The 13,771-nt window shown below is 35.4% G+C and overlaps 1 protein-coding gene across 1 annotated transcript; it reads right to left on the bottom strand.

Annotated features, from left to right (window-relative positions):
• Nucleotides 1-5,168: 5,168 nt before the first annotated feature.
• LOC146329192 (B-cell receptor CD22-like) lies at nucleotides 5,169-12,991 on the bottom strand. Its single transcript, XM_084716740.1, has 12 exons — nucleotides 12,717-12,991; nucleotides 12,261-12,566; nucleotides 9,955-10,215; nucleotides 8,511-8,753; nucleotides 7,966-8,239; nucleotides 7,504-7,811; nucleotides 6,592-6,849; nucleotides 6,068-6,310; nucleotides 5,700-5,813; nucleotides 5,552-5,567; nucleotides 5,362-5,459; nucleotides 5,169-5,230 (listed from the first exon to the last, which is right to left on the bottom strand). The coding sequence occupies exons 1-12, from the start codon at nucleotides 12,778-12,780 to the stop codon at nucleotides 5,169-5,171; spliced, it is 2,247 nt and encodes a 748-aa protein (XP_084572866.1). The 5' UTR covers nucleotides 12,781-12,991.
• Between the last annotated feature and the right edge of the window lie 780 nt (nucleotides 12,992-13,771).

The raw sequence follows: 13,771 nt of genomic DNA, 5'->3' as shown, positions 1-13,771 counted from the left end.
ATATACTGAGGTCAAGAGCCCAGAGTCCACTTTTTTGACCAAAAAGAAAAAAAAAAAATCAGAAAAGGTCATTTCTGATGTCTGAAATGAAAACGAGATATTATCAGTTTAGCAGTCGATATGTCATTAGAATATCCAGTGTTATTATGAAATGAAAAGGCAGACAGTTACAATTTGTTATTTGGACCATGGTAACTGTTGTATTGTAATAAAGAATGTAAAAAAAGAAATCACAGTTGGTGCTAACCGTGGCAGAATATCATAGTTTATGCTGCCATGGTCTTCTTCCTCTACAATCTTTAATGATAAATCGCACACTATTACTGAAAATGCTTTGGCTAACAGATTCTCACTGTATGCTTGATTTTTGTGTTTTATCTCAAAAACATTGTTTGGAATTATAAATTGTCAGGCTCTATAATCATATCTTTGTTTTACCTCCTTGATTTTTTCACTCTTTTTCTTATCCCGTCTTCTTTAACACACAGTTAAAAAGAGGGACATTTCCTGGGGACAGCTAAGGCCAGGCACAGAAAACAGGGACATCTGGTCATCATATCCTGATTTTTATAATTCAATTCATATTTATGAACCAATTTAAATGTTATTCAGTTATATTTTTGTGAAAAAAAAAATGTATTGGTGAGCCTACATAAGTGCTTAAATGGTGAGTAAAAACCTTTTAATCTTTTTTAAATTTATTTTATTTTGCTTCTTTAATTTTTGTCCGCACCATAAAAGTCTCAGTGTTATATATTTCTAAACTGAGCTGTAAAACCACTTTTTTCTCCAAAAAAGCAAATGCACAAATAAATATTTCTTTCTCTTTCCCATAGATATCAACTTTTCTCAAGAAATTCCCAAAGATTTGTGTCTTAAAGAAAGACAGAACAGTGCAGTGCAGATTGTTGTGCTAGAGTAAAAAACACTTATCTTGACTACTTAAAACTACTTAATATTTATTGGAAAGAGATTCAAATACTACTATCAAACTTGTTTTTACATTTTTTAAGAAAAGAGGATTCAAAATAAAAAATAACTCTACACACACATATATATGTATATATATATATATATATATTGCTGTTTAAGAATGTCAAATTTAAAGATAGAGCTTAAATAAATACTCAAATCAATTTTTAAAAAGACACCACGTAGTTTGTGTTTTATTGTACGATATAATCAGCTGTTTAGCTGTTTATAATGTTTAAAAAAAAAAAAACAATTCCCCAGAAACAATGGTGAGAACATAAGCCTGTGAGCTGCAGCTCTGAAGAACATAAGCTCTATGAAATTCCAAGATACAGTATAAGTTTGACAGTATTTCTGTGTTTTGGGGCGCACAGAGGAAGCCAGAGAATGATACACTTTGGTTTAACACTACTTTGGTAACTGCACATTCAGCAGTGGCTCCATACCACAGTGTGTTATGATGATGATGTTGGTGAATTAAAGTGTCAGTATTCATGGAGGAGAAACAAAAAGTTTTCACTCATGCACAATAACCCCTCTGTGGTGCTTCCCATGTGGCTGTCTGGTTAACAGGTCCTTTTGTTCCAGGGAGGAATTCTGTCTTACATTCCTCCAGAGAGAAGAGGAGCTGCTGACTGCAGCGCCCTCCACAGGCTGACCTGTTAAATGACAGGTTATTGGTGGTAGGGAGACTGAGGGCAATTACAACTATATTTTGCATTTTCCTTCATAACTAACAGAATATTTGAAATTTTCTTTTGATATAAGAAACATATATGTGTGCACTAATTAATAATACAATTGAAATATTTTCAGTAATAAAGATAAGACTTATAATATTAAATTTAATACATGAAGTCAGAGTGTTATACAATAGCCTCCCTGTAACAGTGGTTGGGGGAAATTGTAACACTGAAAAATAAATCATATTAATCCACTGAATCTCAAATAAAAGTGCACCTCAAAATAATCACATTACTGTTGAAGTAATTAATTTATTTTAGATGTCAGGCATTATATGCATTCAGAGTAAAAGTTTAGGGAAATATGCTCATATTCTAACAAAACATATGTCAACACAAACAAGGTGCTTATACTAGGCAATTTGTCTCAGGGGCCGTTGTAACACAGTGTTACAAAGGCCCCCGACCACAGCCTTGATGAAATCCTATATGCTAGCTAGCAACACCTATATTAGCATAGTTTATTCATGTTACTTTTTAAAACAATAATCTACAGATAAAATTGGTGTAAGGTAAAAAAAATACAGTCATTTAAACTTTAGAGAAAAAATACTACACATCCAAAAAGTAACATTCATACCTCAAAATTAGTTTATGTAAAACAAGCAATTTGAATTAATTTTAGCAGATTGTTTCATTAGAATAGTGAATCAGAGATGACTGTTCTTGAAATTGTTCAGATCTTTTTCAAACAGTCTCAGTATTATGTATTTTGTCTAATTTTTTAACAAAAAAATATTCTAACTAGACTTCTTTTTTTTTGACAGATTCAGTATTTTTCATCTCCCTGATGCTTGACCATTGTCCTGTTAGCTCATTCAATTGTTCTGTTAGCTCTCTGGAAACTTTAACTGCATACTTTTCAATGTAGGAGGAGGCTAAAATCTCTGTGAGTACAACTTGTGCTAACTTTAAAAAGTGGCAGTTTCATTTAGTTTAATTCAGAGAAGAAATGAAGCGGAAGAGGTCACTCAATAGAGTGCAGATCCCTGCCGGGCAACAGATTGTGAAGCACCTGCTGCAGTGCCACCACAACTACCAGATGCAACCAGCGGAGATTTGCAAAGTTCTGCCAACATTAACATGAGCCTCACATATGCTGTCTTTAGCTGTAACAAGATTTCAGATTGAAGCAGTTGCTGATCAGTTGTAGCGATCAAAAAAATTCATTAATCTCTCTCCAATTCTGAATTACTGAAGTAGGATTCAGTTGTTATAATTTTGTATTTAGCATTATTCTGTTGAGAGTAAATTAATTAAAAATTAATGCTTTGTATTCATATACGAATACATACATGTGTATGTATGTATGTATGTATGTATGTATGTATGTATTAAATCCTTCTTAAAACAAATATACAATACAAATATATTCAGTTTTGTGAATAAAATATTGTGCCAATATAATAAGAAGATTGATAATATATACAATCATTATGTTATCAATTAATTTAATTGCTTACTTATTTATTTGTATATTTGTTTGTATTGAAAAAGATTTTAAACATATATTTATTGGTTTTAGTATCATAAAAATAGAAAGGAATACTTCTGTCCGTGGGGAGATCAAAGAAAATAAAGAGTTGATCGAAATCCGGCATTTTTTCCTATTCCTTGAACGCCGCATGATCGCCAGTGGTTGCTTGGTGACCGGTAACGCTGCGAGTCGGTCGATAACAGCGTGGGAATCCGCAGAAAAAAGTGGCGTCAAGCTGTCACCAACGTCAAATACTACATCCAGTCACAAGCTTCAAAATTGATAATAAAATTTGTAAATTTATTATTATAAAATTATAATAATAAAACTTCACAACAACCTCGTGCAAAAATTTGAGCTAATAAGCAAAACTATTTATATTTTACTATTTTACTGCATATAAAATAGGTGTTCTTTGGAATGTGCTAGTTTGTTTGTCCTAAAAGCTTTATTTTGAAGGAAAATTTACTGTTGTTCCGGTAAATCCGTCTGGTCTGAAGCAGGGTTCTAGTTCCCGTTGAACATGATTAGAAGAACTGTGTCCAAACTCAACTGACACCTTACTGCTGTAAAAACTGTTTATTGATGCGTAGAAAGATCAAAAAGATTTTAAATGTACAAATATAAATCTGATGAGGTGAAAATAAAACACGTAAAGTAACTATCAAATACTTTTTAAAAAGACAGGACAACATGTACAGGTAATAAGATATGGTGTTTGATTGCAGATGTTTACATTTGAGAAAGTTGAGTCTCATCCTGGATCTTTCTTGTCTAACACTAAAAAAATGTTGATAGTGACTTTAAAGCTGGACTATAACTTGGTGATAAAGCTTGAAAATACTGCATCAAACTGTTGGAACAGCTTGCTCCATGCACATCTATTTACAGACCAGGAAGAAAACGAAAAATGTGGGATGCCCTTGTGTTTGTTTATCAACTGTACACAAACTTTTACAAACAGTATGTTTCATAATCTGCAACAGCATGTCCACAATGACACAAATAAGACAAAAACAGTTCAGTTTTATTCCATATGTTTGAGATGGAAATATACTGGAAACAAATGTAAAATAAACAAAAACAATCACATACCGTTGATGAACCAGACAAAGTTAGAAATAGCCAAAAGTCTTAAAGGCCCTGGATATGTGTAAGATTAGTCAATAACAAACTCTGCTGACACCCAGTGGTTGTATGTCGCAGCTACTCAAGATGACTGTCTGTACTCGCAGTTCAGATCTTCACATCAGAGTAAACGGAGCTCTGCACTGGTTCATGTTGCTTCCCTGTTAAGATATCAGATAAATGCACTTCAGGCCAAAACATCTCTACACTATTTTCTATTTACTGCAGTTATTTGAAGTACTCACCCTTCTTTGCAACGTTTGAAGTTAAACTGAAGACGATGCAGCATCCTGGCAGTCATCTGTATTAGAAATATACATGTTTTTAAGTTTGAGGAATCACTTCCTTTGATTCATGCTGTTGTTGCCTTTCTAACATCCACTGCAAAAACTCTATTTTCAAGATAATGAAATGATAATGATAATTTTATATTAATATGATATGAATTTGAATAAATTATGTTACTTATTTCAAATTAATGTCATTTGCCTGGTCTTAATTAACAATTTTATCTTCTTTGGGGTGAAGTTTAGCTGGAAACAAAGAACATACTGCATGTGTTACAACCGGCCTGTTCAAGTGTCAACCCCCTCTGAGTGGCAGAGCATACATAAATCTGACATTTGACAGAATAAAGTACTGCCTGTGTGAAGGTTTGAAAGAAGAATACTGCTAATATTGATGTATCTTCTTTTAAGACTTCTGGTAGCTGGACATGCTGACTACTTTTAAGAAATCTTATTCAGTGTACTGGCAGATTTACTTGCTGAAAGCAAGAGAAAGTGAATAAGTAAAATGTTTTTTTCACTTAGACTTAATACGATGTTATACGATGTTAATAAAAAGGTTCATACTGTACCAATTTCTGTGTCTTCAGGGCCTTTGATTGATTCATAGAGACAAACATCACCTACAGTGAAAATCAAGCCAAAGTCAAATTAATCAATTTGATTGCATGATACTAATAATCCTATATATCACATCATCATCATCATCATCATCATCATCATCATCACATATATGATGAGTTTAAAGGGTTACCATGGAGAAGAGTGGAGTATTGATCATGTTGAGCCTCATTCTGGTTGATCACATGATGTGTGTCAGAGCCCTGATTGGTGCTCTCAGACTGGATCGACCTAAAACATGAAGCAAATATGAAACATTAAAATATGAAGATGAAGTGTGTTGCTGTTGTGTTCAAAATGAGAGAAGAGAGTGTTGAACCAACCTGTTAAAACATGAATCTGTGAAAAAGACATTTGATGTTAGATGGTTTTATGTTGTAAGTTGTTATACTGCTCTTCTATCTCATGAGATCAGAATGTGTCTATTTGAGAAATTAAAGAATAAAATATAATAATAGAAGAAGATCTCACCCTTGGATGATCTGCAGTGATACAAAAGGATCAGAATAATAATAAATATGATTCCACAAAGCAGCCCGACAATCAGCGGTACAGGAGATGAAGAGCCTTCAGGCCTGAACACTGCTGTAATAAATAATAAATATTAACTGTTAATAAACTTATAAAGCACTTTTCTTAAACTCAATCTACAAAGTGCTTCAATAAAGATGAGAGTCATATCAAGACATAGTTAATACAAAATATAAACATACATTTACAAATACAGAGCTATAAATAAAATACATAATGTGTGAAATCAGCTGAAACTAATGTTACTTTAGATTTAGTTAATTTAGGTTTTGGACAAATACTTTAAAAATAGTTTTAATCCTCCTCACCCTGGACTGACATCCAGCTCTGTGCTGACTCTTGTCCTGAGTGTCCACACTTGTAGAATCCTTCATCTGACTTTGACACTGCAGAGATATTCAGCTCCCTTCTGGTATCACTTTGAATGATTTGATCATTTTGATAGAAAAACACATTGGACACAAAGTTTTCTTCTCTCAATTTGCAGCTCAGACTGACAGAATCTCCCTCAGTCACAGGATGGACAGGACTCACCAGGATCATATTTTTATCTGTAAAACAGTCAAAGAAAATGAGGTTTCAGTCAGAGATCAGCTGGTTGAGAAACTTCAGAATGAGTGAACAGAGAAAGATGAGAACAGAACACATAATTTCTTTGCAATACGTTTGTACTTTACAGAGTGATCGAGAAATCAAATTTTTTTTTTTTGCGATGACAACTTATGTGTCTTACAGTAAAAGTAATATTTTATCCATCTAATGTATGATGAAAAATATAACAGGATGTTTAAAATAATTTATGAAAGAAAAAGAAAATGTAATGAATTCAGACCCTGTACTGTGATGTTGACTGCAGTACTGAACTGTCCTGATCCAGACTCACACCAGTACACTGCATCACGTGGCCAGTTACTGGTCATGTTGCATGTAGGTCTAGTCATGGTCCAGGAGCAGGATGATGTGTAGCTGTTCTCAGTAAACTTCACTCTCCACTCAGTAGAGTTTCCTTCACAGGTCAGTGAGACAGAGTCTTTGGTGAAGTGTTGCACTCTGTCAGGACTCACTGTGAGAGACGCTGAGGAACGAAAATCTGAAAAACATCATGTAACAACAGGTCAAACACTGATTTTCAGATTAAAATGCTGCAATGCAAATATTTATTTGCCTTTTTTTTTGCATCAAACTTCAGTTTCATCATCTTTCAAAGATACAGGGGGTGACTATTTCATCTTAAAATGCATTGTTTCTGTATAAATAGTGTTTTTCTTTTATTTTTCTGAATTGTCTCTGTTTATTTTCTTAATCTGTTGTCCTGCTGACTTTTTTATTTTTCACTAAATGAAGTGTCTTTAACTAAAACATAATTTTCCTGTTGTGTTAGTAAAAATAAGTGTAAGCAGGAAGATAAGTTTGAGTGTATAAAGTACTCATCATCAAGAAAAGTAAAGTTTCAGTGAAAATCTTCTGTCTCTTTTTGGTGTTTTTCATGACAGAAGTTAAAATGTGACAACAGAAGGAAACAAAGATAAACTGTCCAGTCCAGTATGTAAAACCACCCAGTAAGCCAGACAGTAAAGATCAGGATCACCATAATCAATTGATATATTTCCAGTTGGGAGGAATAATTGTACACACAGTTAATTATTTACAAACAAATTCATTGGTCACAAACAGAAAATGGATGAATCACAGTGATGACATAATATCTGCTTCTTGACAGAAGGACAGACAGAAACAAACTGACCTGCAGACCAGACAAACTTAAGTTCACTGTAATCAGTGTAAAACACTGGATCTCCTCTTCCAGCTCTGCACACATATCCTGCTGTGTGTGTCTGTCCATGGACGATGTAGGAATCCTGTTCAGTCCCATTGGTGCTGTCAGGTAGCAGCTCAGAGCTGTAAGAGTAGTTGTCTGATAGATCAGGAACAATCTTATACCAGTAGAACCTCCATCCTGCAGATGGATGTTGAACCTCACAGTTCAGAGTTACTGAGTCTCCAGGACTCAGCCATGATGGAGACACAGTGAGGACAGGCTGGGGTTTATCTGTAGGAAAATTATTTTTCAGAATGAACACATGTATTCATAATAGATCAAATGCATCCTGCACAATCAGTACATACAATAATATGAACCAAAAAAAACTTTTTAATGAACTGCATCATATTGACTTTAAAATAAATGTGATGTGACTTACTGTATGAAACTGTCAGTTTGATGGGATCACTCCAATCTGTTGAAGACTGTTGTTCACTTTTCATTCTGCTCTTACACCTGTAGTCTCCACTGTGGGAAACATCAGCAGATCTAATCCTGAGTTCAGCTTCATTTAAAGGTTTTTTTGAGCTGGGTGTTTTCCATTCATACGTCCACTCAGTGTCTCCTCCGTCCTCAATCTCACATCTGAGAGTGATCGTCTCTCCTCTGTATATTTCAGACCAGTTTGGTTGCAGAGTCACAACAGCCTTGTTTGCAGCTGTTCAAGAATTCAAGTCAGGATACAAAAATTAAACTTATGTGATACTGTCAATGTGATGATGTCACTCCACTCTGTTAACAAATATGAGTCACCTATACACACAGTAGCACTGTGTCCATCTGTCCATCCACCCTCCCCACCCTCTGTCTTAAGCTCAAAAGAAACAACATTTTCAACTGAATCCAACAGTTGAAATCGGCTAAAACTAATGTTACTTCAGATTCAGTTCAGTATGGACAAATTTAAAAAATCAATTGTTCCTACTGACCCTGGACTGACATCCAGCTCTGTGCTGACTCTTGTCCTGAGTGTCCACACTTGTAGAATCCTTCATCTGACTTTGACACTGCAGAGATATTCAGCTCCCTTCTGGTGTCACTTTGAATGATTTGATCATTTTGATAGAAAAACACATTGGACACAAAGTTTTCTTCTCTCAATTTGCAGCTCAGACTGACAGAATCTCCCTCAGTCACAGGATGGACAGGACTCACCAGGATCATATTTTTATCTGTAAAACAGTCAAAGAAAATGAGGTTTCAGTCAGAGATCAGCTGGTTGAGAAACTTCAGAATGAATGGATGTATGTGAATAAATCACACATTTTGTTTTTTCTTTGTAATGAACATTCATTTTAAGAAGTGATCATAAAAACTGATATTTCATCCTGTCTACATTCAACTTACATCTCTTACTGTAGAAGTAATGTTTTACCAAATTAAAAAGTTTCTACACATGACTTTAATGGTGATGAGTGATATAAATGTTATAAATCTACACAAATCTATTGTACACTACATCTCCTCATCATAATCAGGTGATTGAATGTTTTTCAGCCAGGGGAGATTTGTGACTGTGCTCTCATTGGAAATGAAATAAAAGCTGTGACTGTGTTGATGTACATGTTTAAAATCAGTTTTATGAAATACTTAACTGTGTTTATTGATTTAGAACAATGAAAGTTGTTAGTGGCCAGTTTGAATTTGAGAGAGTGGTTTACAGAATGGGCTTATTCAAGGAAACACTTGTGGTTTGATTACAGTCATTGATAAGAAGTGAGTCTATGTGGTTGTTAATGGTGTAAAATAAATAGTGGAAGGCTACTGTCACAAAATGACCTTTTTAATTTCTTTTGTCTGTTTTGGTTTTTAAAAGTTTGCTGCACAAACGCATTAAAATTCTCAAAAAATATATATTATTTGCAGTTTACAATTGTTTAAATAAATACCAAAGCAGTTTGAAGTTGGTCCACAGGTGAGTTTTCAGGTGTACAGATGTCTTTTCTTCAGTTTTGATTCGTTGGCATCAGCTGTGTTTGACCAACACCTGACTGAGTTTTACTTCTGTGCAGAGGACTTCAGATTTTACCTGACTGCATAGTATTTTTGAATGATAAGCTCTATAAGCAATTCAGTGACAGAAATCTTAAGCTTTTTGAAAGGATTTTAAAGAAAACAAAATTTAACAAAATACACTGAAAGACAGGCAACATTTTTTGTGTCAAAAATTAAATATTCAGAAAAATCTACAGAAAAAGAATATTTTGCATGTTAGTCATCTAGATATGATATTGTAATGTAATTGGCCAAACTCTTAAAATGTCAGTGAACTGTACTCCTCAATGAATATACTCAACATTTAATATATGTTGAAACACATAATGAGATGTTTAAAATAATTTATGAGAAAAAGAAAATGTAATGAATTCAGACCCTGTACTGTGATGTTGACTGCGTTGCTGAACTCTCCTGATCCAGACTCACACCAGTACACTGCATCACTCTGCAGGTAACTCTTTAAGTTGCATGTGGATCCAGTCATTGTCCACATGGAGCAGGATGATGTGTAGCTGTTCTCAGGAAACTTCACTCTCCACTCAGCAGAGTTTCCTTCACAGGTCAGTGAGACAGAGTCTTTGGTGAAGTGTTGCACTCTGTCAGGACTCACTGTGAGAGACGCTGAGGAATGAAGATCTGAAAAACATGTAGTAAAGTGTCAAACAGAGCACAGTGAGTTTAAGATTTAAAGTTTATGATAGAAATTCCCATTTCTGATGTAATCCTGTATCTGCATATTGTAAGTACCTAAATACAGGACAGAGAGGAAGGCCCAATATACTTGTATGATGCACAAGACAACATGAGATAGAACAAGCTAGAAGTGCTGAATTGTTTTTCTGAATGTCCGGTACCATCATGTGATAACAATATGCAACTCAGCCTTTCCTGACCTCGCATTTATCTGTGTATAAAACACTGACACATTCTCTGTTCTGGGCTCATTCCGTCCAGTTCATTCTTTGACTGTGCTGTGAGTCCATCTGCAGATGCTTGAGTAAACCTTACAGAAAGACAAGTTTCTGACTCCGTGCTTTATTCAACAGAAATTGCCACCACAAGTTCCAAATATTCTTATGATTAAATGTTTAATTGCTGAGGATTATGTTAACATTGCAACAAAGTGCAGTGATTTGGTGAAACTCTTAAAACCTGCTACTGTAACAGAATTAAAAATGCACTTTATTAATTATTATTTTCCAGTTGTGTTGCTGAAACTTATTTGTCATTTAATTTAATTATTTTTAATGTTTATGAATTTTATCTCTATGAGTTATTTTGATTTAACATCATTTTATTATTTTCTTCTTTGAAAACTACCTCCCTGCACTCTGCCTCTTCCGAGAGACATTTGTGTATATAAAATTTGCTAATAATGGGCGCCCCTATGGCGCAGTCGGTAGGGCGTGCGCACCATGTATTGAGGCTGTTAGTCCTCTGCAGTGGCTGCCGGTTAGAATCCCGCCTGTGGTTCATTTGCTGCGTGTCATCCCCTGTCTCTTCACCCCCCTTTCCTGTCATACCTTCAGCTGTCACTGTCAATAAAGGCAAAAATGCCCAAAAAATAACCTTTAAAAAAAAAAAAATTGCTAATAATGATGATGTTGTTAATTAGAAATTCAATTTTTTATTGTTCAAGATTACTCCTATCTGGATATATTTGTAGGAAAAGATTAGTTTTGTCTATTGAAGCTAGCATGGTGTTATGTTGCTGCATCTGACTGCTGATTTCTTCCATGAGGTCGTCCACACTTCTTCGTGATGCTTTGCGTTCAGTATGGCCTCCACTGAAGTAGCTGTAACTTCTGCAGACGCACCTTTTGCCTTCTTCTCCAGGTGGACTGGAGCAGCGCAGCTTGTAATTTCTGATGTAAACATAATTATTTTGCATGTTTAGGGGCAGAGGTGCAGATGGGAGAGTCCAGAAGGCTTTAAAAATGTTGTGTCTTCTGCAGGTATGTGTTTTTCTTTGCTAAGTTATAAATTTTAAATTTTTTGTTTTTCATGATTTTTAGGATATTTACTGTTGACATGTGTTCGTTAGTTTTCTGGCAAAATTTCATAGCTCTTGATAGAGACATGTGTAAAGTGATAATGTAATGTAATGTTAAGACAATAAATTCATATGCATATTGAGAAAAAAAAAGTGAATCAGACGGTGCTGTTTTGGATTGCTGAGGGGCCAGAAGTGCAGATGGGAGAGTCCAGAAAGACATAAGAATATTTTATGTCTTCTGCAGGAGCCAATAAATGCCAGAAAACTGTCCACCAGCTGTTTTCTGTTATGCCTATCCATACACCCGTTACATTACCAGATGAGTATATTTTAAATAAGATGAAAATTTAATACAACTTCTGTTGTCTGTGATGTGGGAAACTACCTACTTTTATATGTCATCTATCAAATATTGAGAAGATGAGTATTTTCACACTAAAACATGCTGAACTGTCACCCATACAGTTAGTTTTTCATGCCTGAGTTGTCTCAGCTCTCAAGCCGTTTGTCTCCCTCATCCACTTTACCTGCTGACGTCTTTGGCTTTTCATGTCCTGAACCAGACAGTTTCTTCTGTCCATACGCCTACCTGACCACTAACCAAGAGTCTTTTAACACATCTTCTCCCTGTTGTGCAAGTAAATAAAGAAGACAAAAATGACAGGACGGACAGAAACAAACTGACCTGCAGACCAGACAAACTTAAGTTCACTGTAATCAGTGTAAAACACTGGATCTCCTCTTCCAGCTCTGCACACATATCCTGCTGTGTGTGTCTGTCCATGGATGATGTAGGAATCCTGTTCAGTCCCATTGGTGCTGTCAGGTAGCAGCTCAGAGCTGTAAGAGTAGTTGTCTGATAGATCAGGAACAATCTTATACCAGTAGAACCTCCATCCTGCAGATGGATGTTGAACCTCACAGTTCAGAGTTACTGAGTCTCCAGGACTCAGCCATGATGGAGACACAGTGAGGACAGGCTGGGGTTTATCTGTAGGAAAATTATTTTTCAGAATGAACACATGAATTCATAATAGATCAAATGCATCCTGCACAATCAGTACATAAAATAATATGAACCAAAAAAACTTTTTAATGAACTGCATCATATTGACTTTAAAATAAATGTGATGTGACTTACTGTATGAAACTGTCAGTTTGATGGGATCACTCCAATCTGTTGAAGACTGTTGTTCACTTTTCATTCTGCTCTTACACCTGTAGTCTCCACTGTGGGAAACATCAGCAGATCTAATCCTGAGTTCAGCTTCATTTGAAGGTTTTTTTGAGCTGGGTGTTTTCCATTCATACGTCCACTCAGTGTCTCCTCTGTCCTCAATCTCACATCTGAGAGTGATCGTCTCTCCTCTGTATATTTCAGACCAGTTTGGTTGCAGAGTCACAACAGCCTTGTTTGCAGCTGTTCAAGAATTCAAGTCAGGATACAAAAATGACAAAACATTAAATCTACATCAAAACATAATTTCTTTAGCTCTCAGTTCAGCCGTTGGTCTTTGTGCTGTTTGATACAGAATAAAGACATAAAAGAGACATTGCTGTGACAGTGATTTAGTCCAGTTTAAATACTGCATGTTACTAGGAGGTGGAGCCAAATGCAGAAAACAGGAGGCAGAGGGGAGAGTTCAAAAGATATTTAATTAACTAAAGATCAACAAAAGCTTAAATGAACGGTGCAGGGGAATCCAAAATCCAGGCAGGGAGAAAAAAACAAAAATCCATACACAGGAGGAATCAAGGGACACAAGTGAACTGAACTCCAGGAAACACTGACAAAGACGGGACCAGACGAGTGAATGAACCAACAAAGGAAAGAGGACAAGACACAGGATTAAATACACTAGGGAGGGGCAGGAAAACAAGACACAGGTGAGGGCAGTCAAAGACAGGTGAAAATGATTACTGATCACAAAGGGTGGGAAAACGGACAAAGACGGGAAGTAAACCGAAAACACATGAGGGAGGAACAGAACTACCAAAATAAAACAGGAAAACAACCAACAAAATCCAACACCGTGACACTGCAGTCCACACAGGCAGGATATAATAAAAGTTTTAGACTTAAACTTGCATTAAATGATGTTGTTGATGTTAACATTGAATTTAATTCATACAAACTGGAAACAATAATGGTCTGATAATGGTGGGACTTTTCTGGAGCTTTGTGTTGAATGATTC

Source organism: Lutjanus erythropterus, chromosome 4 (genome assembly GCF_056507025.1).
Source record: "Lutjanus erythropterus isolate fLutEry1 chromosome 4, fLutEry1.hap2, whole genome shotgun sequence".
Taxonomy (NCBI): Eukaryota; Metazoa; Chordata; class Actinopteri; order Lutjaniformes; family Lutjanidae; genus Lutjanus; species Lutjanus erythropterus.
The sequence above is the reverse complement of the archived record's forward strand: the minus strand, read 5'-3'. Positions and strand labels throughout refer to the sequence as shown.